The sequence below is a fragment of the Paralichthys olivaceus genome, chromosome 11 (assembly GCF_024713975.1).
Source record: "Paralichthys olivaceus isolate ysfri-2021 chromosome 11, ASM2471397v2, whole genome shotgun sequence".
Lineage (NCBI taxonomy): Eukaryota > Metazoa > Chordata > Actinopteri > Pleuronectiformes > Paralichthyidae > Paralichthys > Paralichthys olivaceus.
This window is the reverse complement of record NC_091103.1, coordinates 21,715,801-21,742,362: the sequence shown is the minus strand read 5'-3', so window position 1 is coordinate 21,742,362 and position 26,562 is coordinate 21,715,801. Positions and strand designations below refer to the sequence as shown.

Sequence of the window (26,562 nt, the reverse complement as noted above, 5' to 3'; positions counted from 1 at the left end):
CTTATGTGAAGCACTTTGGTTTTGGAAAGGTGGTTTATTAAATAAACTTTATTTACTTTCTTCTTTATTTAAAATGAATAAATTAAACTAATGGCTTGTCATATATATATATATATATATATATATCTTTTTACACTTGCTTGATGCCAAGTTGCCGGCCACCAGCAGATCAGAGATCTCCAGCAATTATTAGAAAATAGTAATAATAATAATGACTTTTTTGGTTTCATGACGTCCTGTTTGTCTTTGTCCAACAGGTGATGACCCATCTGCGTGTGATTGAGGAGCGGATGAATCAGAGTCTGTCTCTGCTCTACAAAGTACCTTATGTGGCAGAGGAGATTCAGGATGAAATCGGTGAGTCGTGTTCACTTGAAAGCCTCCAGGCAGCGCGGAGGAGGAGGAGGAGGAGGGACGGTGTGCGTTAATAAAAATGAAGTGAAATGAAAACAGGGATGGAATTTGCACATGTGCCAGACAGATAAAGCCAATGCATCACATTTCCTCAGATGATTGTTTTTTCCTCGTCCTGCTGCAACCAGACAAAACAACTTTTTGTGCACAGGGAAACACAAATATGGGAGAAGACCAGTTGACAAATTTTCAGAGACAGAGAGAGAAGTATTGTCTCCTCCTCAGTATGAATTTGTGGAGGGGATTTTAATACAGCCACCATTGTCTCCTTTTAAGAGTCTCAACAGCTTTCATTTTTAATGTTAGATCCAAAGCCGGGGATGTGTTCATCTCCAGTGGCCCGATTTAACACCTTCAACGTCTGGCACATTTTTATTATTTTCTTTTGTTTCCTTTTCTTCATTAAAGGAACCACACCATGATGGTGGTGCAGCACAGATTAAAGTGGGTGCAGTGACAGAACTGGGTCACAGCTTTCACCATGCAGCATCCTGTTGGGAGATGTGCAGATTTACATGGAAAATAGCTCTCAGAAAAGTACTAATTGGTAGTTAGCAGGAATGGGAGAGGGCGTATCTTACAGCAGCAGCAGCTCTCTAGGCTATTGGAAAAAAAGATTGTTGGTTATATTTGTTGAAACTCTCACTGAGCACTTTGCTGCCACGTCTCAGGATGAGTGGTGTTAGTATGTGCCAGTTTTAAAAGCCTCTTTTACACAGCCGGTTCAATGTGGGACTGTTGCATGTTCTCCATTAATGGTACGAACATAGAATGTGGCAATGTTTGGTCTTTCTATCACCTGTGGAGGTTGTCCCTGTTCAGACCTGGTATTAACATCTGTCCTGAAATATTCAATCACATGTGGACAACGCCAAGTTCCTCTGTTCACACCTGTCATAAAATGCGTCGTGAATGTGTCTCCCATGACCGCATGTGATCGGATCTCACTTCCCCGCTCCATATGCATATGAATATGTATGTCATCTGTTTGTGTGTATTTGTGCGTGTGAGAGATGAGCCACGACAGGCGCAGTGAATCTCATGCAGCTCCACTAAGAAGACAGTTTTGACCAATTTAAGAAAAGTATCACTGTTGTGATCAGTGTTGATGTTGTGGTGGAGGCAAAGAACAAAGCAGAATATGGTCACTGAAAAGATTCAGTAGATTCATAGATTGTGAAACTGTAGCAGGTCAGAGGACGTCAGCTTAGTAGGCAGTCCTTCACAGGTGTCAGAGGACGCATGTCAGCCAATCAATCAATCAAATTTTCTTTCTGCAGCCCATATCTGCAAATCACAATTTGCTTAATGGTTCTTAACATGATAGGACATCCTCTGCCCATAACCCTCAGCAAGAGCGAGGAGAAACATGCATTTTATTTATCACTGTTAAATGCAGCATTTACGTTCACACAGAGAAAAGAATGTGGCCACATGTGTCCCAGACCACCTCCAAATGTGAGCAGGGTGATCAGATCTCACGACATATAGGAATCATTCAGAACTTAAACTGACCATTAGTGATTGTATCACTCAAATGATAATACCAGGTCTGAACAGGGACACAGAGCCAGACTGATGTCTGTGTCATACATTGTTTTGTAGGTCACACAGTGGGTCATCATTATGAGTTTTTTTTGTTTTAGTATAAATAAAGAGACGTCATAACGAGGGGTCGTCTTAATCGCATTACAGTGGGATCTTTGTCTAAAAGAGGCTTTTCTCTGTCGTTCTCCTCAGACGAGCTTCTCCAGGAGCAGAAAGCCGACATGGACCAGTTCCTGTCATCCATCTCTGAATCACAGCCAGACGTCACCGTGTCGTCAGAGGAGAGTGTGGAAGTGCCCGTGTCCGAGGGCAAACCCTACCGGCCCTTCCAGGTCACATCCTTGGGATCCCGCTCTGAGCCAGAGGGTGAGCAGATGCAGCATCAGACACCGTTACAAGCAGCGCAGTGAACAACACTGAGGCTGCGTGGGGAACAATAAGCCTCACACATAAGTCAGTTCTGAAGGACACCGGTGACAAAGCACAGCAGAAGGGTTGCACAGCAAGAAAGAATAGGTTTACAATGTGTCTCATGCCAGTGAAAATGTGCTGTGGGGCCATTGGTTTGGACTTATCTGTGGCTGCACAGTTCCCTCTGGCCGAGCCTTCAACACAGCACCAGTGAAGTTCAGATAAATGCACAAAGCCTCAGGCTCTGTTGCAGAGTTGGAGCCAAAAGCTTAGGGGGGAAAGAAATGAGCAGTCATGGTTCTCTTCTTTGTCACATTTGTGCCGAACAAAAGATTGAATCCTCAAGAAGAGAAAAAAAGTGGAACATTTCCAGCTTGATTGAAGGAAAATTACTTGTAGATCCCCGTGGAACATTTGATATACATGCCAACACCCCAGAGGGCTCAGACGGAGCCAGCCAATTCTGAAATGGCTCCTTTTTTCAGTTTGGTTATCTCTCAAATTTATTTTCGGATCCTCCCTGCTGGACTCTTTTTCCTAATCAAATAACACAGCTTGATAATCCTGCCTTTCTCTTCTCACTTAAGTTTTCTCTCTTCTTCCCTTCCCCTTTTCTGTTCTTTTTTTTCTGTTGCTCATTTCTTATGCCAAGGCGATCTATCAGACTCCCCACGTGCCTTCAAGAAAGGTTGGTGCCTCTGTTGCATCTTGTTTTTCTGCCTCGCTCCCCTCTCCTCTCATCCCCCGAGCCATTTCCATCTACTGTTTTGTTCCATTCTTCTCCTTTTCCTTTCCTCCTGGTGCAGTTTGGGAACCCCTCTCCCTCTCTCTCTCTAGCTAGCTCTCTTCCACCATTTCTGTTTTATCAGACGCCTTCTGGTGGTTAATTTTCGACTTTATTTTTTGGATGACTCACATTGACGGTGTGCTTGTGTGTCAGTTCTTCTTATGCTTCTCATCACACTCGGATTATCACCTCAGGCTGAATAGTGAAGTTCAGTGGCTTCTACGTGCAGTGGTAGAGATATGTCACAGACATATTTTCTCTCTGAGAGTTTTCAGTCGATCAGTCGCTGTCATCTTTTCCTCAGAAACTTCGACAAATCACACACACACACACACACACACACATTCCCCTCATCAGTCGCCCTCTTCCTGATTGGACCGGTGTGATTTAGTGATCCTGTCTGAGCTCAGTGTTTCCACCGCTGACCCGCTGCCCAGATTAAATTGGCTCAATTTGTCCTCTTCCACCTGACACTTGGACGAGGTCACGTCTTCTCTTTTGTCTGATCTGAGCTTAACCTTGTGATCTTACTCGGGAGATAGAGACACCTTCCACCGATGGCTGAATTTAAATTATATATTGATTTTTTTCCACCCCGGCGGTTTTTCCTTCAACCTCTGCATTTCCATTTCACCAGTCGAAACTACAGTCATGCTGCAGGTATAAATAATAATTTATATATATTCTATTATTATATTCTATTATCGTTTTCTCCATTCATTTCAAAACTTTGTCAAAGAATAGTGTCCATCAAGATTTTCCAAGTGTTTTCAAAATCCGTTGATTACCAACCCGTCCCTCCAGGGAACAGAATTAATTTCCTGTTATTGAAAACAACATTGTCAATGCTGGATAAAAGACTTTTATGATGAATTTTTCCATTTATTTCCTGACTATTGACTCGTCAAATAATAAGACTACTTGTTTAGCACTTTTCAAATCAATGCAGATGAGAGGTCACATTGATCCCACTAGAGGTCACTCCCATTGTGGCTGGCTGAAGCATTGTGTGTACCCTGCTGTACCATCCGAGCGCCTGCCAGAGTTTCCAACGTCACTTCTGCTGAGTGAGGCTCGTAAACACGCGTCATTGTTCCTCGCTCAATCCAAAGGCAATTGTACTAATCTTAAGCATTTGGCAGTGGCTGACTGGCAGCAGAGGCAGCAGACAATAAGCCGACACCAGACTCCGCTTAACATTGTTCATGACCCTGCCCTCGCTCCCTCGCTGCCTCGCTCCCTCGCTCTCCTCATGGTTCTTGATTTATTCATGGCATATCTAGTGTGTGTGTATAAATAGATGCTGTGCTTATTTCAGATCCATCAGTCTAACATGCATATTTGACTCTCTGGCCCAGTTTTTCTCAGCCGCTCGGTTAAACCCACAAGTTTTTTTTATTCTAAAGATCATCAGTTAAAACCTCAAGGGATGATGGAGAATTTCGTGAGGAAGATGACTCATAATTGCCCAAAGAGGTTTCATCTAATGAGTCAACACACGTACTGGATGTTTACAGAAAAATCTCAGCTTTATGCAAAGCACTGTTTTGAGAGGGCCTTTGTAGGAGATGTAAGGTCAGTGTCATGTTGGATTCACACTGCTCACACTGTGCTGGATAAAAGAAAGGGGTTTGTTGTCACCAGGAGACTGAGGCGACAGTTGTCAGGAGGAGAAGCTGAATATATCTGTGTTGCAGCTGCCCACCATCAATACCACCATCCCTGTTTGTTTGTTTGTTGCTCTGTGCTGTTCTGCCGTTGTTCACCTTGCTCCTTCGCCTCCCGCAGGCTCCGCCATGTCTGGTTTGGACGGTCTGATCGGTGCCGAGGAGAGAATCATCAACAGCAAACCCAAGATCAGCGAGAAGGTGGTAAGAGCATCGCCATTGTCGGTTTGTCCTTCTGTGTGGGCCTCAAATCATTTTCTGAACGTCTTAACTCGCTCAACACGTGAACTGAGAGCAGCGTTGTTAAAGCACAAACACTGAGAAACTGTGAGAGGATATTGGACAATATAGGGTTTCTGCAGATCTAGAAAGTCTAAAATTCAATTATATGGATTTTAGGCTTTTAAAAAATACTAGAGCAGATCGGATAAGCCTTTTACTGCATGTTTTAAACTGATTCTAATGGATACTAATCTAATGGACGTTATTTTCTCTAAGTATTCTTTCTTAAATTTGTTGTGTTTTATCTTCTTATATTCCAGTGTTTTTTGTAAAGTACAACGTTACCTTATTTAGATAACTACTATAGAAATTAAGATGTATTATTATTATTATTATTAGAAATATCAGATCAGATATATTTTATTGATCCCTGGGGGGGGGGGTTGTTTTTATCACAGTCTCTCCTGCCAAGTAGAAAGTAGAAATATACGCAGACCAAGACAATAGCCATAAATAGAAAATACCAGTAAGATTATTATTAAGTACGGTTTCTGTAAAATATATGCATTATAATACAATATATGAAGAAGCCAAATAAGAATATGTAAAAATACAGTATATACACTTGTGTAACTTATATAACTTATTAAGAGAAATGTTTTGGCTCTATACAGTTTGTAATGTCTGTGTAGTTCGATACAGATATTAGCTCGCTGTAATCAAACTACAAATTACAACCACAAACCAAAGTGGAGCTGATAACTGAAAGGCATTGGATACCTTCTGTCTCTGTCTGTAGGTTTAGAGATAACATGGCATTTTGACGATTATTCTCTGTGAGGTCACTTCCCCTTATCTTAAATTATGGGGAATAAAAGATATCTGTCGTCATATCTGTTGTGCTTGACATAGATCTTAAATTTCCTTCATTATGGTCATAAAACGCTTTGAATTTAACTTGTTGAAACCTGCAGAAACCCTGTTGTACCCTCTGTGTTAAATCCTGTTTCCTAACAATTGTCCTGACTGTTAAATTTCATCACCTCAGTCTGAGGCAAAAGAAATAAATGAGTACAGACAGTTCAGCGGCGCTTTCACAGAGCTCTCTTAAGTTCAGCTATTAATGACTTGGACTATTCCCGTAACTATGTTGTCATAGTTACAGCTGTCTCACACAAGGCTATTTCCGCGTCCCTGCCAAGCAACGTTCATTCAGATCAACCCCACATTTTGTTCTCCAGTCATCGCACGCTATACTTTTCTTTGCACCATTCTTCCTCACGGCTCATCAGACAATGCTTGGCTGCTGAATGTGCCCTGGGTGTCGCATGCTAATCCAACACCAACCGTAAATTGTGCGTGTGTATTTGTGTGTGTTTTCATATGCATGTGTCTTTTTGGAAATGCCAGTTTTTCTACGACGGAGCAATCTGGGGTTCAAAACGACAAATTGTGGTGACACCTGTTATGTCTCACGTGATTTTTTTTTTTTTTTTTAATTTCCTGTGAGAAACAGACTCCGGACTGCTCTGTCTCTACAAAAAGCAGATTTAGTTTCTGCCTCCTGAACACACACACGTCCACTCACAGGACTTCAGATCAAATCTAATGAGTGGCTGACAGTCTGTTTAGAAGGCTTTGCTAACTGTATGCCTAGAAGAGAGTCGATGCTGTTGTTGATGCTTGCAAACCACCTCCCTCTCTCCTTCCAGACAAGTGTATCATCACTGAAACAGACAATCCTTAACAGTTTACTTCGTTGCACATTCACAGCCTCTCGCTCTCCACCTGTCTCTCTCCCTCTGTCTCTCCATCAGTCTCACACAATACAGACACACAGTCTCACACACAGACACTCACATTGTGGTGAGTGTAACCTGGGCTCCCCTGTCTGTGTTGACAGGTGATTGTTGACAGTCTGGATGTTAAAGAAGTGGTTTACAGTGCAGAGAGAGGCAGCCTTATGCATGATGATGAGCTGGTGAGTATAGCGGCGACCTCCACAGGGCTCTCTGGGGGACGGTAGTTATCTGTAGTGGGGAGGAGATGAAAGAAGGTGGGAGGGTGGGAGTGTGTAAAGAACCAGCTCTGTAGCTGATAACTGCAAGAAGAAGAAAAAAAACACAACATTGGAACATACTCATAATCCCCTCTCCTGTTTTTAAAAAGTTTTTTGTTCCGGGTAATATGTTTTGGTTATTTCTGCATGGACGCATGTTTGTTATGAGAATGTACACATTGGAAATCTCAGTTCATATGATGAATGTGAATCCACACAAACTGGCCGTGCTCAGTTTATGTGTGAGAATGAGCAGTAAAAAAATAATGGCTGTCTACATATGATTAGTTTGTGTCATATGTGCCAGAACACATCGTGAGGTTGAGCGTGTGCGGTTGTGTGTTTATACCCAATTGGCCAAAATTGTATCATCTTTTCACAAAGACACATTTCATGCATGTGTACACAGTGTTCACAAGTCGACCGTTTCTTACAGATTCTCTATCGAAAGGATGTTGTCCCAGTATTCACTGTGGTTTTATAACATAAGAATCAAGAGTCAGAGATTAAGAGATTCTCCTCCTGTTCATTGATTTAAATGTCACTTCAAGGAATATTAATCCACAAAAGTGTCATTATTCCTGATCTGCAACGTTCAAATCTGAATTACAGAAAAATTCATTTCCAGTTGTTACAAATGAGAAATTTGTCCTGGTAAATAAACTAAATGATTGGCTTGATAAATTGGCCATAATGAGCCAATCACAGACATATTGGTATCAGCATTTGTTTGCTTATATGCACTGGAATTTACATTAAAAAATATGTTTATTTTTAAGTTCTCTATGTTTGGTTCTATCTGAGTCTTAGTTGTATTTATAGTGATTTATATTTGTAAGTTTATGGTTAAACAGTAAAATATCAAGCCTCAATTAAATTTCTACATTTTAGGAATATTTAAAAAAAAACAGTTTATCATTATCAGATACTTTTTACACCCAAAAATCCATATCAGTTGGGCTCTAGAAACTATTGGATGTGTCTGCCTGGGTGCCGATTTTCACACCTTTTCATTGTGATTATTGATCAGGATAATAATTTACTCTGGTGTAGAGATTTCTGGTGATAATAATATCGAGGAGGAGAATTATTTCTAGCCTACATGACAAAAACTTTCAAATCCTCATAAATCATTTTGAACAGTTTGCTGACTGGAAGTGAACACAGATCGTTGAGCCTGTGAAATCCCAGTGGATACTAAACATAAGTTCTCAGCAGAGCAGATCCACTTCCAGATCAACTTGATATCTGCTCTATTTGTGTGCAGACGCTGAGTTATTTATATTAATGAGAGGCTCACGCTCGATTTAGCTTGTGAGCACTTCGGAGAAGTTGCAGCAAACATAAGACGACGGTTTGTGTTTAGTTTCCAGATTGTGAAATTTAAATGTAGTTAATAATTAAAAGTTTTCTGAACCTTTTTAAAATGGTACATTTGATCATATATATTTGATCATGAAACAACTATTTAAATGTCTGCTCAGTGTAATGAAATGATCTGATTGACGATTTCGCACAATTTCTGCATTATTACAGCAAATCATCTTCATTGTGTCTCTCAGTGCTCATCTGTGTTTGCATGTATTGTCTCCTCACTGTTCCCTCTCTGTCTCGCTCTCGCCCGTTCTACCTGTCAGGAGTCCTATCGCCCCCTGGGAGAAGATTTCAGCTTCGGGAGCAGCGCACTGATTGGCTTGCTGGTGATTGCGGTGGCCATAGCAACTGTGATTGTGATCAGTCTGGTGCTTTTGAGGAAGAGGCAATACGGCACCATCAGTCACGGCATCGTGGAGGTAAGAGCCACCCGTTATTAGCATCACAGGGTGGAGATTTGGGCTCCAGGCTGTTTACCACACACACACACACACACACACACACACACACACACACACACACACACACACACACACACACACACTGAACTGCTATCCATCTTATTAAGTGTCTGATTTACATTAAACGATCACGTCTTGTGCAAATGGAGCATGGGTAATGCAGGATTAATTAGATAATCGTCCCTGCAGCATTTGCATACGACACACACAGCATGTTGTGCCGTCCTGAGCTGAGTTGTCAATGTATTCTCACCATGTTGAGGTCAACCGTCATGTGTCTGCCTCGCAGGTTGACCCCATGCTGACACCAGAGGAGCGTCACCTCAGCAAGATGCAGAACCACGGCTACGAAAACCCCACCTACAAATATCTGGAGCAGATGCAGATCTAACCAGAGCCTAAAGGTGGCACTGTGGAGTCTTGACAGAGGACGGCAACCTAGGGGGAACATACTACTGACCAATAACACATGATGCTATTGCTACAATTATTTTCAAAGATCCAAACTCCATTTACTGGTTTGTTGAAAACAATCCTTAAATAATGCTTCTACTTCTACTACTGCTACTATTGTACTATAGAGCTCGTTTGATCATTTTTCTTTTGAAGAGGTGATGTATCTGCCATTTTGCATTTCAGAAAATGTGATCATGCAGATTTCTCTGTAATTATCAATACAACTCTCTCTCAGATCAAGATGTATAACATTTCTTCAGATGTTTTTTTCATTTTTTTTTTACGTGAAAGGCAAAAATCAGGCAGAAATCTAAGCGTTTTTTTTTTTTGGAGTAGCCATCATTAAAGCACCACACCAGATGCTACACTTTAATTTCTCCGTCATGCGAGTGTCACCCGAGCAGTTTCTGATGGTTTCTTAAAAAAACAATTGGTGTTTTATTTTGTTCTTTTTTTTTTCTCCTCTCAATAGATTGCTTGTATATGAAGGTTCTTTGTACCAATTAAAATGTATAGTGAAACAACAAATGAGAAAAAAATGAAATCATGAATTATTTACTTTCTGTTCTTTGTTACGATTACAGACAAAATATACATATACAGTTTAAATATATATATATAAATATATGAGAGTAGATGTTTTTATTCCACCTTTTTGTTCCCAGGGAAGAGGTTATGAGTTTGTACAGGGTTCTCAGCTTGGTGGTCAGGAGTGTTTGCAGGCACACAGCGAGGGCAGAGGTGTGCACATGCCCCCAGCTCAAACTCATCACGCAGAACCTACTCTGAACCTTTAAGAGGTGAATGTGACAGCATATCCCCTCCTACACATACAAACACAACCCTTATTAATAGGGAAACGGTATAAATCAATAAATTAAGAAATGCCGATTGACACGTTACATAGTTGAATGTATTGTGGAAGTTTTTTTTCCATTCTATGTAGCTGACAGACATCGCTGATTTAACGCAGTGTCACATATATTGTGACAGTGGACATGGAACAGCTAATGATGTTATTTTTTGTAAAATCGTCCAAAACCAATTACTAGAACAGCTAGCTTGAAAATAAATCTGGGGATGATGTACACACATTATTGGAGCAACTGTTAACTTTACTGGTCTTAAAGCGTGGAACAGTCAACGATACAGGGCCAGCCCCAGAGTTATGATCAAAATTAAACTGCCCCCAAATGTAATGGAAATCAAATTTGTTGGATTTAGGGGAGATTTCACCAATGTGACCAGGCAAAAAATGCATTTTGGGATTGTAAAACAATTATTTAAGGAAAATTTGGGGATTCATTGGAGTAAAAATTTGCAATCCAGGTTTTTTGGGGTTCGGCCCTTGACCAAAGCCCCCTGTAGACATCCTGGAGCTGGAGGGCTGTGCAGGCAAACAGAGACACACAGAAAGACTAGAATAAAAAAGAAGAGTATAACATGGGTATATTTAAAGGTAGAGAATGGCACAGACCTGTAAAGTGAATCCTAGAGTCCTCTTTTCTCTCTCTCTCTCTCTCTCTTAGTATTGTCTTCGTATGCCTGTATAGTTGATGTTGCAATCATGGCTTTTTTCTGGAGGATAACCTGTGGTGTGCATTGTTCTTATATGAAATGATATGATCTATATTTTTAAGTTTGTTTTCTTGTTTTCTATTTTTTTCTCTTCCTGTGACAGTATCTCTGTATGTGACTGTCTCACTATGCACCCAAACTGGCTTCAATCTTGTAACTGCCTGCTTGATTGTGGGAGGGTACTGGGGACTAATATGATATAAATACAAGTGATTTTTAAATAAAAAAATTAAAGAAAATGATTGACACCAATGGAGATTCATGGTTACAGGGGGATACACATCAATAAACTCACAACTTCCAGATGGACGTGTCGTCTTTTCATGGACTGACTTTCGCAGACTTATTTAGTTAGATGATTGTTTACTTTATTTTTAAATGGACTGGACCTTTGTGTTCTCAGATTTTTATTTATTTAATTAAAAAATTTGGTTTTAAATTGAAAAAAATATTTTAGAACAACTATTTTCAGTATTGATTGATATGCTGTATGATTTTTCTTTCCATTAATATTAGATAACATTTATTGATCCCACACAAAAAAATTCAATTTGACACAGCGGCAAAAAAAAGTAATAATACACCACACAAAATAGCAGAAATCTCCAAAAACAATACCATAAACAGTATATTGCAAGGGCAAATAGTGAGAAATACAATAAGAGTAGAAATCTTATATATATATATATATATATATATATCAAGTTAACTCAAAATGAATATTTTATATTTAAAAAATTAAGCTTTTGATAATTGGATACAAAACAGTTATTTTACAAATTAATTAAAACATATTATTTCTATGATGTTTTACAGAAAACAAGGATAACACATATTTTCGTTATAGAAACTAATTTTTGGTAATTTTTGATCATGTTTTTCCTTGACAATTAAAAGTTTAATGTGCTTAAATAAAAAATTAGTATTTGAATCAAACGTTTTGGTTAAATATAAATAATCATCAATTATGTTTATTTTTAGATATTTAATATTAATTGTACAAACAGTGTCAAGAGTTCGTGGATTAATTTCATTTCTTTAGTCTGGGTATATTTCCTTGAAGTGGCAGGAGGTATCGTCAAACTGAAACTGTGTAACGTCTCATCATCATCATCATCATCATCATCATCATCATCGTGGGAGTAAAAAACATGGAGGCGTGTGACTCATCACTATTTCAAAATAAAATCCTGATGACACGATACCAGCACATGACTGATACCAAAAATAGACTGGAAACGAATGAAACCTTGATTATATCAACACTTATAAACTCAATCTTCTTCAACACACTACAACAAAAAAAATTTTATTTTTTATTTCTGGGGCTTTTCTGGGTCGTTAGGAATTCAAAGAAACATTTAAAACAGGACAGTATATTATATTTAAATATATATAGTATATATATATATATTTAAATAGGTTCTCACCTGGGTGAGGTAAACAGGAAGTGGCTCCAGGTGGGGACACGCCCTCAGAAACCTGAAGCTCCCGGAAACCTTTTCCTTGCTGGTTTCATTCCCCCCTCGATGGAAACACAGTCACACTTGAGGCGACAAATCGGCTGAAGTGGATCCTTCCTTCTTAGTTATTTTTATTTGCAGGTTATTTCCCCTCAGTCGGTTCCTGTGCAGGTGTTTGCTCAAGTCTTGTTTCACTCGCAGGTTCATTCCAGGAAGATTCGAACCCTCTCTGAGAGAGAGGCCCGCAGGTTCAGCTCGGAGAAAACCACCTGTTGTGAGAACACATCAGAACCAGCAGAGGTCAAAGAAAAGAGAAGAGGAAGAAGTTCAGGTGTTTTTACTTTTTATTTCACCAGTTTAGCTCAGGTGCTGGGTCCCGATGGACTACATGGATAGTGGACTGAGATACACCCCAAACAAGGTAAGAAACCAGTGGAACTATATATATATATATATTTAATATATCCTGCGGAAACTTAACATATATTCCATCTATCCTGTTGAAACAATACATATATACCATCTATCCTGCTGAATCTATACATATAAGACATCTATCCTGCTGAAACTTTACATATACATCCTGAAACTATACATTTATTCTGAAACTATACATTTATTCTGAAACTATACATATATCATATATCCTGCCAAGCTATACATGCGTCAGATATCCTACTGAAACTATACATAAATCATTGATCCTGCTGAAACTTGTAAAGGTTACATGTATGACTGTAGGAGTTTGGGTGTCACCTGGAATAAAACTGTGGTTGGTGCAGATTTGGAGAATCAGACAGGAAACAGCTACAGAGACAAACTTTATTTTAGATGAAAATAAATGTGGGATCCCACATGTTTTATGTCTTTGTGTCTATGTGTCACCTCATGATTCATTTATAGCAAACATCTCTTCTAATGCTCTATTTCTCTTCTCTGTCTGGTTTAAGTCATTGGTGAAATTTACGATAGTCGGTCACAAGATGTAGTCTGTGTGTCATAGTCATTTTTGACACATGCATTCCCTGTTAAAGCTTTTAATTAAGAGGTGTCTCCTCCCCAGTCGAGGGTTAAGCCCTATGAGGCACAATGTGATTTGTGAATATGGGCTTTTCAAATACATTTCGATTTTTCATTCCAGGGTGAGTAGGGTTGGACATAAGGGCCAAAAACTATATCAGGAAAAACATTTTCATTTTAGTCGTCTGATAATTATTATGCTAAATGTCACAATATTATAATTTTTAAGTTCAACATTCTTCTCCAGAGTGAAGGTTGTGGTTTTAAACTCTTCTTCTCAAAGAAACGTTCCATCAAACGACCTTGTACCTAAAACCGGTTTTTGAAAAATTCTGCAAACACACAAGTGCAAGCAGAATACAGGCAGTTGATAAAACTCCAAAAACCTTCAACCTGAAAGTCAAACTGCAAACTTTGAATATTTATATCTCTGGAAGATGCTCGTCATGCCAGTCTTTGGGAAAGTGTGCAGCCGTCTCTGAGCTGAATTCCTCCAGGTTCATCTGCCCTGTTGTGACTTGTTCACTCCAGTCCTTCTGATATGTTGACTAACACTCATTAAAAATTACTACACACATCCACAGGGATAAATACAAGGTGTTAAAAGTAGTTGTGAGACATCGGTGCAAGTTTGGTAATTGACAGTGAATCTGGTTAATGAATGTCATTTAACAGAAAATACGATACGATTATGTACATTTATCTTGTTCTCACGAAAATGAAGTAAAACAAATTATATAATTTGTCAATTAATAAGGAAGATAAATTGAATATTTGTGAGTGTTAACCTCACAACTATAAAGGACTTTGTGTTTTCTTCTTTGTATTTCTTTAGATTACGCATAAACTACTCAACCGATTTCTGTAAAATGAGGGATATGACATGACCCAAGAAAGAAGTCATTACATTTTGGTGGGGATCTTTGGGCACATAAAAATCACAAGAGAACATTTTTCAACATTTTCTTTTATTTCTCAAAGCATGGATCTTGCATCTGGTATATTTAGGGACTTATGAGTGTGTGCAATTTGGTGCAGATCAATAATAAAAATCTAGTGGATTTAAATGTGGTTGGGCCTCGGCGGAGGTCAGATCTAGTCAGTCTAGTTTTCGTTGTGACATTGATTGAAACACATTGAGACATTTCTTTACACACTCTCTAAATAGTTTCACCTTATTAAATCTTCAGGTTGCATTTGGAGATTTATCACAGATCTTACACTTCTGCTTATTTTTAAAATGATTTATATTTGAGACTACTTCATCTTGTGTATGAGGAGATGTTGTGTTTTGACACATTTTCTTAATGTTGAGTCTAATTCAGTGAATTCATGGTGCATCTAATGTTTGGTTAATGAACGAGACGGAGCCACACAGACGGAGATTGGGGATTTGTGTTGCACAGGTTCTGCAGTGAGGCCTGAAAATATGAATTTAATACGACAAATACAAGTTAAAAAATAACCACTCCGTGTGAAGGCAACACATTCTGATAATTGTGTCATAAAGTTGCACTGCAGATCTTCCTATTAGCAACTGTGATTTTTTTTTTACATTTACAGGCACAAAATCAAGGTCTTAGGAAGGATTTTCTTTTCTCGAGACACCACAACAATTTTATCAATGTATTTATCATCTATTACATGGCCCATGAAGTCGTTCTGCTTTTCAGGAGACTTTACTTTCATGCTCCAGATCAGCTCAGAAACTTGTTGACTTCCACTTCAGATGTGTTAGTGCTTTGCTCCAAGCAGGTTTGACAGGATTTTACACGGTGAAACCTTTGGACTCCCTCCCCCCGCCTCGACTCACCTGCTTGAGCTAAGCACAGAGCTGTGACTCACACTTGACGTTTCCCTCTTGTTCATTAACAGTAATAGACACTGAAACTGTAACTTTCCACCTTTCAGCCCAGTCTCAGATGAAGAATTTGTTCCCGTAAAAAGTTAGGAGATTTTGTGTTTCAGAACATGACGGTAGCTTCACAGTTTTCACTGTTTGAGAATGTAGCTGTGCAGTTGACCACAGGCTGATACATTCCTAAAATACACAAGTACCTACTTGCTGTCTGCAGCCGTCACTTATCTTCAGTTGATTATCTCCTCTGGAACAGAGCCACAGCGTTTTTATCCTGTCCAAAATGAATCAAAAGTGTCCTCTGTCTGTCTGTCTGTCCTCCAGGACAAAGACTGGGACACGTCCGTCCAGTTCCTTCCTGCGTCAGATAACAAGAAGTTTGAGAAGAAAAAGGGTCCTGGAAAAGTCGGCGCTGTGATCGGTGTGATCATCTTTGCTGCCGTTGTTGCTCTTATGACCGGACTGCTGGTCTGGCATTTCCACTGTAAGTACACCTACCCCCCATTCAGTAAAGTAAATGTGTCCTTACGTCAAATGCAAAATGAAGAATACAGACTTTGCAGCCAAGATGGCTAAAGTCATTCAAGGAATCTGTCTGTCAGCGTCCTGATATGAGCTCAGGATTTTGTTATAGTCAACATACTGCAAACACAGAGAAACTGAGCGAACAAAGATGGAAAAAAATCACTTAGGTAACAAGAATATGATACTTTACTTTATATGCAAAGAGCTCAGAAGTGCTTACTTGAATTTGTCACACATGTGTGTGTTGTTGTGACAACCAAATTGTTTTTATTGTTTTTAGATGTGTATCTAATATTTCTAAGGATTTGACCAGATAATAGTTTTCTAGTTAGTTGGATAGAAAGTTTTTGAAAGGATTTATTGCACAGTGTTAAGAAATGTTTCTGAAATTACAGGATCGATATTAAAATACTCTTTTAGTCTCCTGGTCGCTGGGCCAATACTCTGTATTTCATTGAAATCTCTTAATGGCAGTTGAGATATCCAGTTAACAAACAAAACCAATAGTTGAAGTCTTGAGTGCAGGTAAAATATTTATACACGGATCAAAGTAAAGGAAATGTGTGCATAATATTTCAGCCTTCTTTAAGTTCCCTTTAACACATAAGTACCCATGTTTTTGTTAAACGATAATGTTCAAAGGTTCAAAGTTCGAGCTCACATGGCGCTTAAGTTAAATCAGTTGAAATATCTACAGCAGAGGGATTTAACATTGAAACGAATCGCAGCGACAAACAAACAATAAATAATGATGATGTAAAACTGCAGACTACAACACTTAACTACAACACTTAACATTGTGTGTGTGATGCTGCAGTCCGTAAAGATGTGCGGGTCAAGAGGATGTACAGCGGCTCCATGCGGATCACCAACCAGGTGTTTGAAAACTCCTACGAGAACTCAAACAGCTCAGAGTTCAAGGCGTTGGCGAAGCAAGTGACGTCCCAGGTAAGAGCTCACTCAGGCCTCCGAACCCCCGCCTCATCCTGAGAACTTAACATGTCAAACAATAACTTTTCACACTGTTGTCGTCTCTTTCAGCTTAAAGCCATCTACTCCAGGAGTCCACAGCTGGCCAAGTACTATGTCGGTTCTACAGTTCAAGCTTTCAGGTAAGACACTGAGAAACAAATCTGTTTTAAGTTAGCATACATGTATCTGTTCTTGTTGCTCCTGCTTGTAGAGTATCATGTTTCCATTTCCATTTCCAGCAGGATATCTCAAACAGGTTAAGGAACAAGTGGCGTTTTTTGTCACGGATTCATGCAGATCAAAAAGTACCATCATTTGAAACACATTAAACTTCGAAGTTCAAATTATTGTTGTTGTATGAGCTCAAATTATATTAGTCTGTAATTATAAAAACACCAAAGAAATGTTTGTGTATAGAGCAACAGTAAAGTCAAGTAAGATCATCAAAAAATGTCCTTTTTCTAAGGCCCAACAGTCCCCTAATGAATCCACATTTAAATTCACTAGATCTGTTTTTATTTTTATTTGGATCTTCACCAAATTGCAAACACTCAGTTTTATCCTCAAGATCCATAAATTATATTCTCTGAGAAATGTCAAAAAAACAACAACAAAAAAAATCCCTATTTTACCAAAGTTCAAAAAATATTCCTGGATCTGCACAAAAAAAAAATGCATTCTTCCCTGGACATACTTCACCTTTTACCTATTTTCATCTTAATTTAAATGTAAACGGTGCAATTTAAATTCAATGAAGCTGCACAACAAGCCCTATCTCACAATGTTTAAAAAGTTGAAAAAAGAATTCCTGGATCTGCCCCATTGTATGAATCCACATCCCATTTGTTTCTTGTGCCATGTGACATCCTTCCACCAAGTTTTTCTTAACAGTTTAACATTACTGACCAATCACCAGATTACATCATTTAATACAAGACAGATAAAAACCTTGATGTACCTGCACAGATCAGTGGGATCCTTTTTATTACAGTGATGATGTGTTTTTAACAGTTTATTCCTGGTCTTGTTGCTCCTAGTGAAGGAAGCGTCATCGCCTACTACCTGTCGGAGTTCGCAGTCCCAAGCGGTCAAGAGGCAGCGGTCGACAACGTCATGTCTTCAATGGAGAAGCTGGTGGACAAAGAGCAGCGCACCCTGCACAGACCTGGCAACTCTCTTGTCCTCGACGATGTGGTGTCTTCAGGTAGAGTCAAACTGCCGTCGTCAGTTGTTCTGTCTGGTTGTTGTTGTTGTGTCCACCTCCTCATATGAATAACGTGTGTGTCCTTTTTCTTTTGTCATCTCACAGTACTTGATTCTCGCCTCTTGTTGACATCATTCAGCAGTAAGTGATCAGAATCTGTTGGTTATAATTGTATTTGTATTCAGAGAAGTGCCCAACTGCAGAGCTGCGACAGTGTAAACTTCTCTAACCGTCTCTTGTTTCTGCCTCAAAGAGTTTTACAGATATTCAGAACATACAAAGACCAATCACATAGGACAGATCCAGTCCCCGGGCTTCCCGGACAGTCCTTATCCCCCCAACACCTTCATCCAGTGGCAGCTCAGAGCGGACCCCAACTATGTCATCAAGCTGGAGTTTGACACCATGAATTTAGAGGAGGACTGCAGGAACGATTTCGTCAAAATCTACGACTCCCTGGTGGCCATCGAGAGCCGCGTCATGGAAGAGTAAGTTTGCAGCTTTAACTCTCCTCCTTTTATTTTCATACACACACTGTCCATGCTTTTAGATGTGGACTTAATCTTGTTTGAAATGTAAGGCCCTCTGCTGGTCAGATTCTTTGCAGTGAAACGTTTTCCTTGACACAAAGGTGCAGGGGCCTAAAGTTGTCGAGGTTGAGCCTCATGCCAGAATAATAATTCTTGCAAAATAACAGTCTAGTCTAAATCTTGGAGCATCTCAGCTTAAAAGAAAAAAACCTTGTACTTAGTAGTCAAAAGAAATAAATAATCTGAATTTAGCTTTTGGTCAATTAAACTCAATTTGTAGCAAAGGCACCAGCATCGTAATATTAAATTGTAATTTACTTTATTTGATAATTAATCAATCATCAACATTTTTACTCTCAAATGGAGGATGTGTATTCACAACTGTTACTGTTGTTGTGGAAGAAGTGTGGGCTCTGAAAAGTCGGTCAGTCTGGAGCGTTGCTTGTTTACACGTGTGTCGAGAGGGACAATAAAGTTTGTTGCACAGACTGAACGTTAAAATACATCTTATAACATGGTGTCAAAGTTGAGATAAAGAAAACTATCGGCAAGGATAAAGAAAGTTTCAACCACAGGATGGTTTTTGCTTCGAGGGAACCTGAACAGCTTTTTAGACACATCACATTTAGAATTTTCAAGAAAAGCCCACCTGTCATGTCAATCAGAAAATATAGAATTTAGTTTATTGATGTTGTCTGTTTGTTTTTCATTCAACAGGATGTGTGGTTACTATTCTCCCAGTGAACCTCTGACCTTTCTATCCTCTGGTAATGTCATGCTGGTGACGATGGCCACAAACGAGAGAGCCAACTACCCAGGTTTTAGAGCAAAAGTCTCACAAATGCGGAGCGGAAGTAAAGGTTGGAACTGATGTTTGTCATTGTAGCAAACCACCTACTACTATCATGTCTAATGTATGTGCAATACTTACACGTGTCCCATTGTGTAACAGGCACAACGTGTGGCGGCCAGCTGAAAGGCGAAAAAGGCACCTTCTCTTCTCCCAACTTCCCAAATTACTATCCTCCCCGAATGTCTTGCCAGTGGTCAATTGAGGTGAGATTACGCTTTGCGGCCGTTAAACATGTTTCGCACACGTTTTCTGAACGCCTCCTCAGAAGGTTCACGTCATTACGTCTTAACTCTTATCGATCATTTAGGTCCCTGTTGGAAAGGCAGTGAAGGTGACATTCAAGAAGTTCCTCTTGTCCGAGCCTGGGCAGAAAAACAGCAAAGACTGTCGTAAAGACTACCTGGAGGTCAACGGAAAGAAGTGAGTCAATGCTTGTGTGCTTTTGGTTTAGAAACCCTAACTAGGTTTACACAACAGAGCAGACGTGTCACCTCTTGCTCATCTCCTCCTCAGGCTGTGCGGAGAACATCCCGACGGCACGGTAACGGAAACCAGCAAGACCAACACGATGAGTGTGGTGTTTTTCTCCGACGCCTCCTATGTGGACCGAGGTTTCAACGCAACGTATGAGACCATCGACGTCAAAGATCGTAAGTGACTTGGCTTCACCCAAGCAGATATGATTTCTTAACATGGTGAAAAGTGTATCTAATATTTTCACCCTGTCACCCGCAGCTTGTCCGAAGCAGTTCATGTGCAGCAACCAGCGCTGCGTTAAGACAGATCTCAGGTGTGACGGCTGGAACGACTGCGGAGACATGAGCGATGAGTTGAACTGCAGTAAGTGCAATAAACTAATGCTGACAGCCAAATTGAGTTCGAGATGTGATAATAATTAACTGTGTTTTCCTACAGAGTGCAAATCAGATAGTATCAACTGTAAAAATGGACTGTGCAAGCCTATGTTCTGGAAGTGTGACGGCGTAGACGACTGTGGAGACCGCACAGATGAGCTCGACTGTGGTAAGGTCCATCACGCTGACGTAAGCATTGTTTGTTAAAATACGTTTTCTCATGGATGATTCTTTGCTTTTCAAGGTGGGTGCAAGTCTGGACAAGTGACTTGTAAGAATGACAGGTGTGTCTCTGAGAAAACTCGCTGTGACGGGAAGGACGACTGCGGGGATGGGTCCGATGAGCTTGACTGTGGCAGATGTAAGAAATTTGAAAGAAACTTCTTTTTTAAAGTTCCAAAGTGCTTCTAGCTTCTTCAATAAAATAAATCAAAATCCACCCAGAGATGAAAGTTTTTTTACAAGGTTTTTTTGGCATTGCTGAGTTCAGCTGGTCGGTCAGTCCAGAGTAACTAAAGTTAGAGGAGATAAGTTCTGTTAATGGCAAAGATATTTTCCTCACATCATCATTTACTCAATATTTTTATATGCAATGCATCAGGTAACTATGTGAAATATAACAGTGAACAGTTACAGGAATTTTCAACCAGCTCTGAAGTCCCACATTTGTTTCAGCTGAAATATTATTCAATGTTTTGCTTTAATCTCAAAACACTTGTCAACCCTGGTTCCCTGCAGCAGAAGGTGGAAAAACGTTTAGTGTTTTAACAAAGCTAAAAGGAGAAGGTTTATTACATTTGTCAAGTGGACACAAACACTGTAAATAGCCATCAGAAGGTAAAACGGGGTCAGAGGTGTGATTTGTAGTTTGTTGTGGAGTTTTTTTGCCCACAACAACTTTTTCAAACAACTTCAACTTCAGTGTTGATGTAAAATGATCTCTTCAGGTTAAACATGTAAAAAACAGGTGTAAGTGACCTCATTCCACCTGCTCGGTTTTTCTCTTTTCACAGTGTTATCTTGTTCTGTTCAATAAGATATTGAAAATAAAGTAACGACATAATTAATGTTTGGTTCTTCTTCCCTCCTCTTTCTCTGCAGCTTCTGACATCCACTGCACTGATCTTACTTATAAATGTAAAAACAGAAAGTGCATAAGCAAAGTGAACCCAGAGTGCGACGGCACACAGGACTGCGACGACGGCTCTGACGAGGAGAACTGTGGTATGTCCCAATCCAAATCTAGTGTGTCCGATTAAAACGAGGCTATTATCTCCGTCTGCATTGTTTAGCTTGCGTGACAAAAAAAATGTGAACCTCTGCCCACTTCAGAAACTGACAAGCTGCAACAAGCGTGTTCTGTAAGTGATTGATTGTTTCGCTCCTCAGACTGCGGGAGGAGCATGTTCAAGACGTCCCGTATCGTGGGCGGCCAGGATGCAGAGGAAGGGGAGTTTCCCTGGCAGGTCAGCCTCCATGTGAAAAATTACGGCCATGTGTGCGGAGCATCTGTCATCAGTCCGCGCTGGCTAGTCACCGCTGCTCACTGTGTGCAGGACGACGGCAAGACGAGGTAGAATCTCACCTTCTGCTTTATGAACTCACCGGAAATTGCAAATCTTTTTTTCCTCAGAATAAGTGAAGGGGTGTGAAATATGGAGTGGTATCAATTTGCAGCTCACCCGCTGCTCAGATGAGTGGGGATTTTTCAATTCTCATCCTGTGGTAATTTAGCAGATGCTCTAATCCAGAGGGAATCGTGTTTAGTGCAACACTGCAATGAGGTCAAAGTCCTGGTCACATTATTTTAGGGAATCTAAAGATGCATTAAAGTCGTCTGCAAATTGTGAGAAAGTATATAAGTTAACCAGGGGTGTAAATAATAATAAGATGGCTGATTTCTATTTACCTGCTACAGTTTCAGAGTCCTGGTGTTTTGCATCTGTCACATGGTCACATGTCTTACTGGGGACAAAATCTTTGTATGCTATTCAGGTCGGTCACATTAGCTGGGCTGATTGTTTTTACACTGCACATGTCTGTTAATGGGAAACAAGCAATGGCCATGTGTGTGAGGGACACAAACTCAGAGCAGTTTCTACATGATGCTTAGATTTACTGCATCGGGCTCGGGTTGGGTTCTGAAATAAAAAAACTAAAATTGCTGTCAGGTTTGGGTTGGGCTCGAGTTTAGGTTCAGACAGAAAATACGACCCTAGCAGAACTCTACTACATATGGGAGAAGAAGAAGAAAAGTATTCAGACATATTGTGAGGGAACGCAGAACTAATCTCACTTCGGCGGCTCTGTTACATCCAGACTGGATCTCTGTCATGGCCAAAGTATGGAAATGGTTTGATCAGCAACTCAAATATTTTTCTATCTCACAAGAACATTCTCAGTGAATTTCAATGAGGCTTCAGATCAGCTCTGCTTGTTCCAGATGTTAAAATTAACTCTTCAGAAATTCCACAGCTCTTTTTACTGATTTGTCTGAAGCGTTCGACTTTGTTAATCATGAACTGCTGTTGTAAATTCTTTTGGTTAAAAGTTTGTCAGTTTCAGTTTCAACAACATTTGAATAACTCGCTTTATAAAGGTAGAAAACTGGTGTAAAAAGTGAACATTGTCACTGAAGGATCTATTTTTGACCCTAATCTTATTTTTTTAAATATAATCAATTGGGAATAAATCTAGTAATGATATATATTTTTGTTGATTACACTTTATTGTTATTTAAACAGAAGCAACCTCCTGGAATTAAACCTCGTCGCTCTCACTGGATAATTTCTCTTCAGTACATCTGCTAAAAATAAAATTGCTCCTAAATCATAATAAAATTTATAATGCCTCCTTCACTCACTCCGTCTAAAGTAGCTCACCCTACAGTGTTGCCTGTTTTAACTAAAAACCTCACTAATACTGGTATTAGATAAAATATGTGACGTGAAACTGGATTCACTCTGCTCTTATTTTACATTATTGTTTGCAAATGTAACATTTTTGGGTTGGTGAACTACAACATCTGTTTCTAGGCTTTTATTCTTTCATACCAGCAACTCTAGCTTTACATCTATTAATCTGATTATTTTCAAACAATATAGATTCCGGTGTGTCTCCTACTATTACATGACAGAGAATGCCTTGGATTAATAGAATATTGTCATAACACAACAAGAACTGTTCCCGTCACAATACATACTTAGTTTTGTCCTCGAAAGGAGAAACTGAAATAGCAGCTGATATAAAAAGTCCCAAACATTCAATTCTTTGAATCACGAGGACAAAACAAACCAGTTGCTCATGAAGCTGCTCTAAACATTTTGTCACAAAGTGAAACCTTAGTCGTGTGTGTGTGTGTGTGTGTGTGTGTGTGTGTGTGTGTGTGTGTGTGTGTGTGTGTGTGTGTGTGTGTGTGTGTGTGTGTGTGTGTGTGTGAGATTTAACACGTAGGCTCACAAGCTGAGTCACCTCTGGATGTAGAAAGATTAAGATTACTCTACAGTGATTTTTATCATCAGAACAATCATTATTTATTTGAAATTGTCTTTAACAAATGCTGTTAAACAGTCAGTTGACTTTTTGCCATTCAACTGGGACATTGAACAAAGCCACACCTCTTTCACACACGTTCTAATGTGATTACGCCACATGATGGATGTGCCTCTAGATGAATGGGTTTAAAATGATCTTTGTGGTTTTTGTGTGTGTCCTCAGATACTCTCAGCCTGGAACTTGGGAAGCGTACCTTGGCCTCCACATCCAGCAGAAGATCGGAAGTGCCGTGGTGAAGAAGAACCTGAAGAAGGTCATTTCGCACCCCAACTACAACGAATTTACCTTCGACAATGACATCGCCCTGATGGAGCTGGACAGTCCGGTCACGTTGTCCGACTACATCAGGCCCATCTGCTTGCCATCTCCGCAGCATGACTTTCCAACCGGTAACACTGTGTGGATCACCGGGTGGGGTGCCACTCGAGAAGGAGGTGAGTCCAACTAATCCATCTGGGTTTCTTGTTGGTGATGTTTTTCATTTGGTGGCAGTCATTGCGGATTTTTAAAAGATGTACAATTGCATCCCCTGCAGGTCAGATAGAGTAATTCATTCCTAAATAGAGAAAAATCATCAAATTACTTTAATCTTTTTAAGCTTTGCTCCATATATCTGTATGTAATTGTGATAATGATGATAATTTGTTGTGAAGTCAAATGTGCCTGTGGTTTAAAAGTGACTATATTATGGTTTGGTGTTGATTTTGAGGTTTTATAAGGCGTTGCTCCTTTACTGTTTTCAGTTTTCTAAATGTGCCTGATTTATTCATTTTTATTATAATTCCCTGAGAAATTGGTGAAAACATCAAAAGACGGATCTAGCTGGATCTACACCTAATATAAATAAGTTCTTACCTGACGCGTACCAAGTCATTTTCCAAGTTCCCTGAAATTAATTTAGTAGTTTTTTGTGTAATCTGCCAAATATAATATAGCAGACAATCGATGATGAAAACGTTACATGACCAGTGAAATCAATAACTAATCTTTAATTAAGTCCAGCCATTATTGGATGTTTTAAGACTGTTTGAGCCTTAATCTGATAACATGACATTTATATCCTAAACGTGACATTGTCCTCTGTGTGTGTCTGTGATGCAGGATTTGCTGCACCGGTGCTCCAGAAGGCCCAGGTCCGAATCATTAACCAAACTGTGTGTGATAAATTAATGGGAGGGCAGCTCACCTCTCGGATGTTGTGTGCTGGAGTCTTGACCGGAGGAGTCGACGCTTGTCAGGTAATAAAAAGACATTTGAACCACACGCTGACCTACTTTCTTTATTTTGGTTTGTCTCCGCAGGCTCGTTCTGCATATAAGCATTTTATTAATGGATGTTTTTGCTAGTTTTCTAAAAAATTTTACTTAGCATGGTGTTTGAATTTTTTATTTTTATATAATCGTACTTACTTTAATAACAATGACACAAGTTCCACATTGTCTTCAAACATTAACACATGTCCATGGAAAAAAATTCAAGTTTTTTCCACTTTATTTACTGATTTTAAAAATGAAAAGAGGGAAGGTTAATGGACAGACAAGAAAATAGGAGGAAGATCGAAATTGTGTCCCACACTGCCCCCATGTTGTACCTCTACGTTAACACATATACTAATATGAGCACCTCTATGTGTCGTGTGTGTTTTTAGGGGGACTCTGGCGGCCCTCTGTCCAGTCCGTCTGGCAGCCGCATGTTCCTGGCAGGCGTGGTAAGTTGGGGTGACGGCTGCGCCCGCAGAAACAAACCTGGCATCTACACAACGGTCACTAAATTCCGTGGCTGGATCAAAGAAAAGACAGGAGTCTAAAATCACTGTGAAACAGTCAAACTAGACCAGGGATATGGACATAAACATGTGCTGAGGAGAGGTACCACAGCACAGACTGTTGCCCCAATAGAACATCAGTCTGACTTTCCAGCTGCTGTACGACACTCAGTCAAGCTGATGAGGAAAATGCTTGAAAAGCAATTGCAACATGTCCACTGGCATTTTTTATTTTTACGGTCAGGGTTGATGAAATGTTTTTAAATGTAAATAAGTGTGTCATTTTTTTGTGTTTTGTTTTTATTGTTATTTTAGTTTGTTTTGATGGAGAACAATGTTATCTGCTGCACAATTGGTAGATTTCAGGTGTGATTGTTACACATGTGCACATAGGAAGGGTACGTCCACGTACTCTGTTGTCCTGCATTCTATCAGAAGCCATCATATAAATGTCCCGCCACCTTTTTCTTGTTGTCTTTGTTCTAAATTTTATAAATTAAAGACAAAGTGACAACAAGCTCCTCCCACCTTACCTCCTATGGCTTGGTATCATATGCAGCCATCTCCTCATCATGGATGGTATTTTAACATTTTAACTGTGTGTCTATCAGAATAAAACCCAGAGTAGCATATTGTGTTTTATTTCAGTTTGAATCTTCCGTGTTTCATCTGCTAATGTGACCTTTTCCGACACAATATTGGAACAACGTGTCCTTTTAAAATCTGTGTAAATGTGTATATCAGATGTTTTTCAATAAAATATTTCTAATTTAACCTTCAGCCTCCTTCACATTTTATTTTCATGCCAGGGGCAGATTTTAAACAGGTGTCCAGACCCCACTATCATGTGAAGTACAGAGATGTTTAATGTAATAATAATGTTGTAATTGTAACAATAAAAATTTGAGATGTACAACAGTGAGGAAAGTTTTTTGTAGCTTATGTTATTTGCCAAACTTAATAGAAAAAGAGCCTGAGTTTTAAAT

At 39.5% G+C, this 26,562-nt stretch overlaps 2 protein-coding genes across 9 annotated transcripts in view; both read left to right on the top strand.

The window, feature by feature from the left end:
- aplp2 (amyloid beta (A4) precursor-like protein 2) overlaps nucleotides 1-11,280 on the top strand; it is a 53,958-nt gene extending 42,678 nt beyond the window's left edge. For 2 of the 8 annotated variants that reach the window (XM_020088497.2, XM_020088489.2), the window contains 7 exons: nucleotides 258-357; nucleotides 2,155-2,328; nucleotides 3,026-3,061; nucleotides 4,949-5,031; nucleotides 6,953-7,030; nucleotides 8,746-8,901; nucleotides 9,233-11,280. In XM_020088497.2, the coding sequence (XP_019944056.2) occupies nucleotides 258-357; nucleotides 2,155-2,328; nucleotides 3,026-3,061; nucleotides 4,949-5,031; nucleotides 6,953-7,030; nucleotides 8,746-8,901; nucleotides 9,233-9,334 (729 nt within the window). In that variant the 3' untranslated portion in view covers nucleotides 9,335-11,280. The remainder of the gene's footprint in view (nucleotides 1-257; nucleotides 358-2,154; nucleotides 2,329-3,025; nucleotides 3,062-4,948; nucleotides 5,032-6,952; nucleotides 7,031-8,745; nucleotides 8,902-9,232) is intronic. The other 6 variants (XM_069534979.1, XM_020088492.2, XM_020088491.2 and 3 more) reach the window with 5 other exon arrangements.
- Nucleotides 11,281-12,438: 1,158 nt separating this feature from the next.
- Nucleotides 12,439-26,350, top strand: st14a (ST14 transmembrane serine protease matriptase a). Its single transcript, XM_069534606.1, has 19 exons — nucleotides 12,439-12,861; nucleotides 15,643-15,802; nucleotides 16,661-16,791; nucleotides 16,885-16,955; nucleotides 17,853-18,019; nucleotides 18,125-18,160; nucleotides 18,273-18,507; nucleotides 19,267-19,409; nucleotides 19,502-19,605; nucleotides 19,710-19,822; nucleotides 19,916-20,052; nucleotides 20,138-20,242; nucleotides 20,318-20,425; nucleotides 20,501-20,617; nucleotides 21,358-21,480; nucleotides 21,646-21,829; nucleotides 23,974-24,245; nucleotides 24,913-25,049; nucleotides 25,460-26,350. Exons 1-19 carry the CDS (start codon nucleotides 12,820-12,822, stop codon nucleotides 25,616-25,618), a joined length of 2,544 nt encoding a protein of 847 aa, XP_069390707.1. The 5' UTR covers nucleotides 12,439-12,819; the 3' UTR covers nucleotides 25,619-26,350.
- Nucleotides 26,351-26,562: the final 212 nt, after the last annotated feature.

Coding starts and splice junctions, on each gene's coding strand:
- st14a (XM_069534606.1), top strand. CDS start 12,820: ATGGACTACATGGATAGTGGACTGAGATACACCCCAAACAAG. Junction 19,823..19,915: donor CTGGAGGTCAACGGAAAGAA/GTGAGTCAATGC, acceptor TCTCCTCCTCAG/GCTGTGCGGAGAACATCCCG. Junction 20,426..20,500: donor CACAGATGAGCTCGACTGTG/GTAAGGTCCATC, acceptor TTGCTTTTCAAG/GTGGGTGCAAGTCTGGACAA.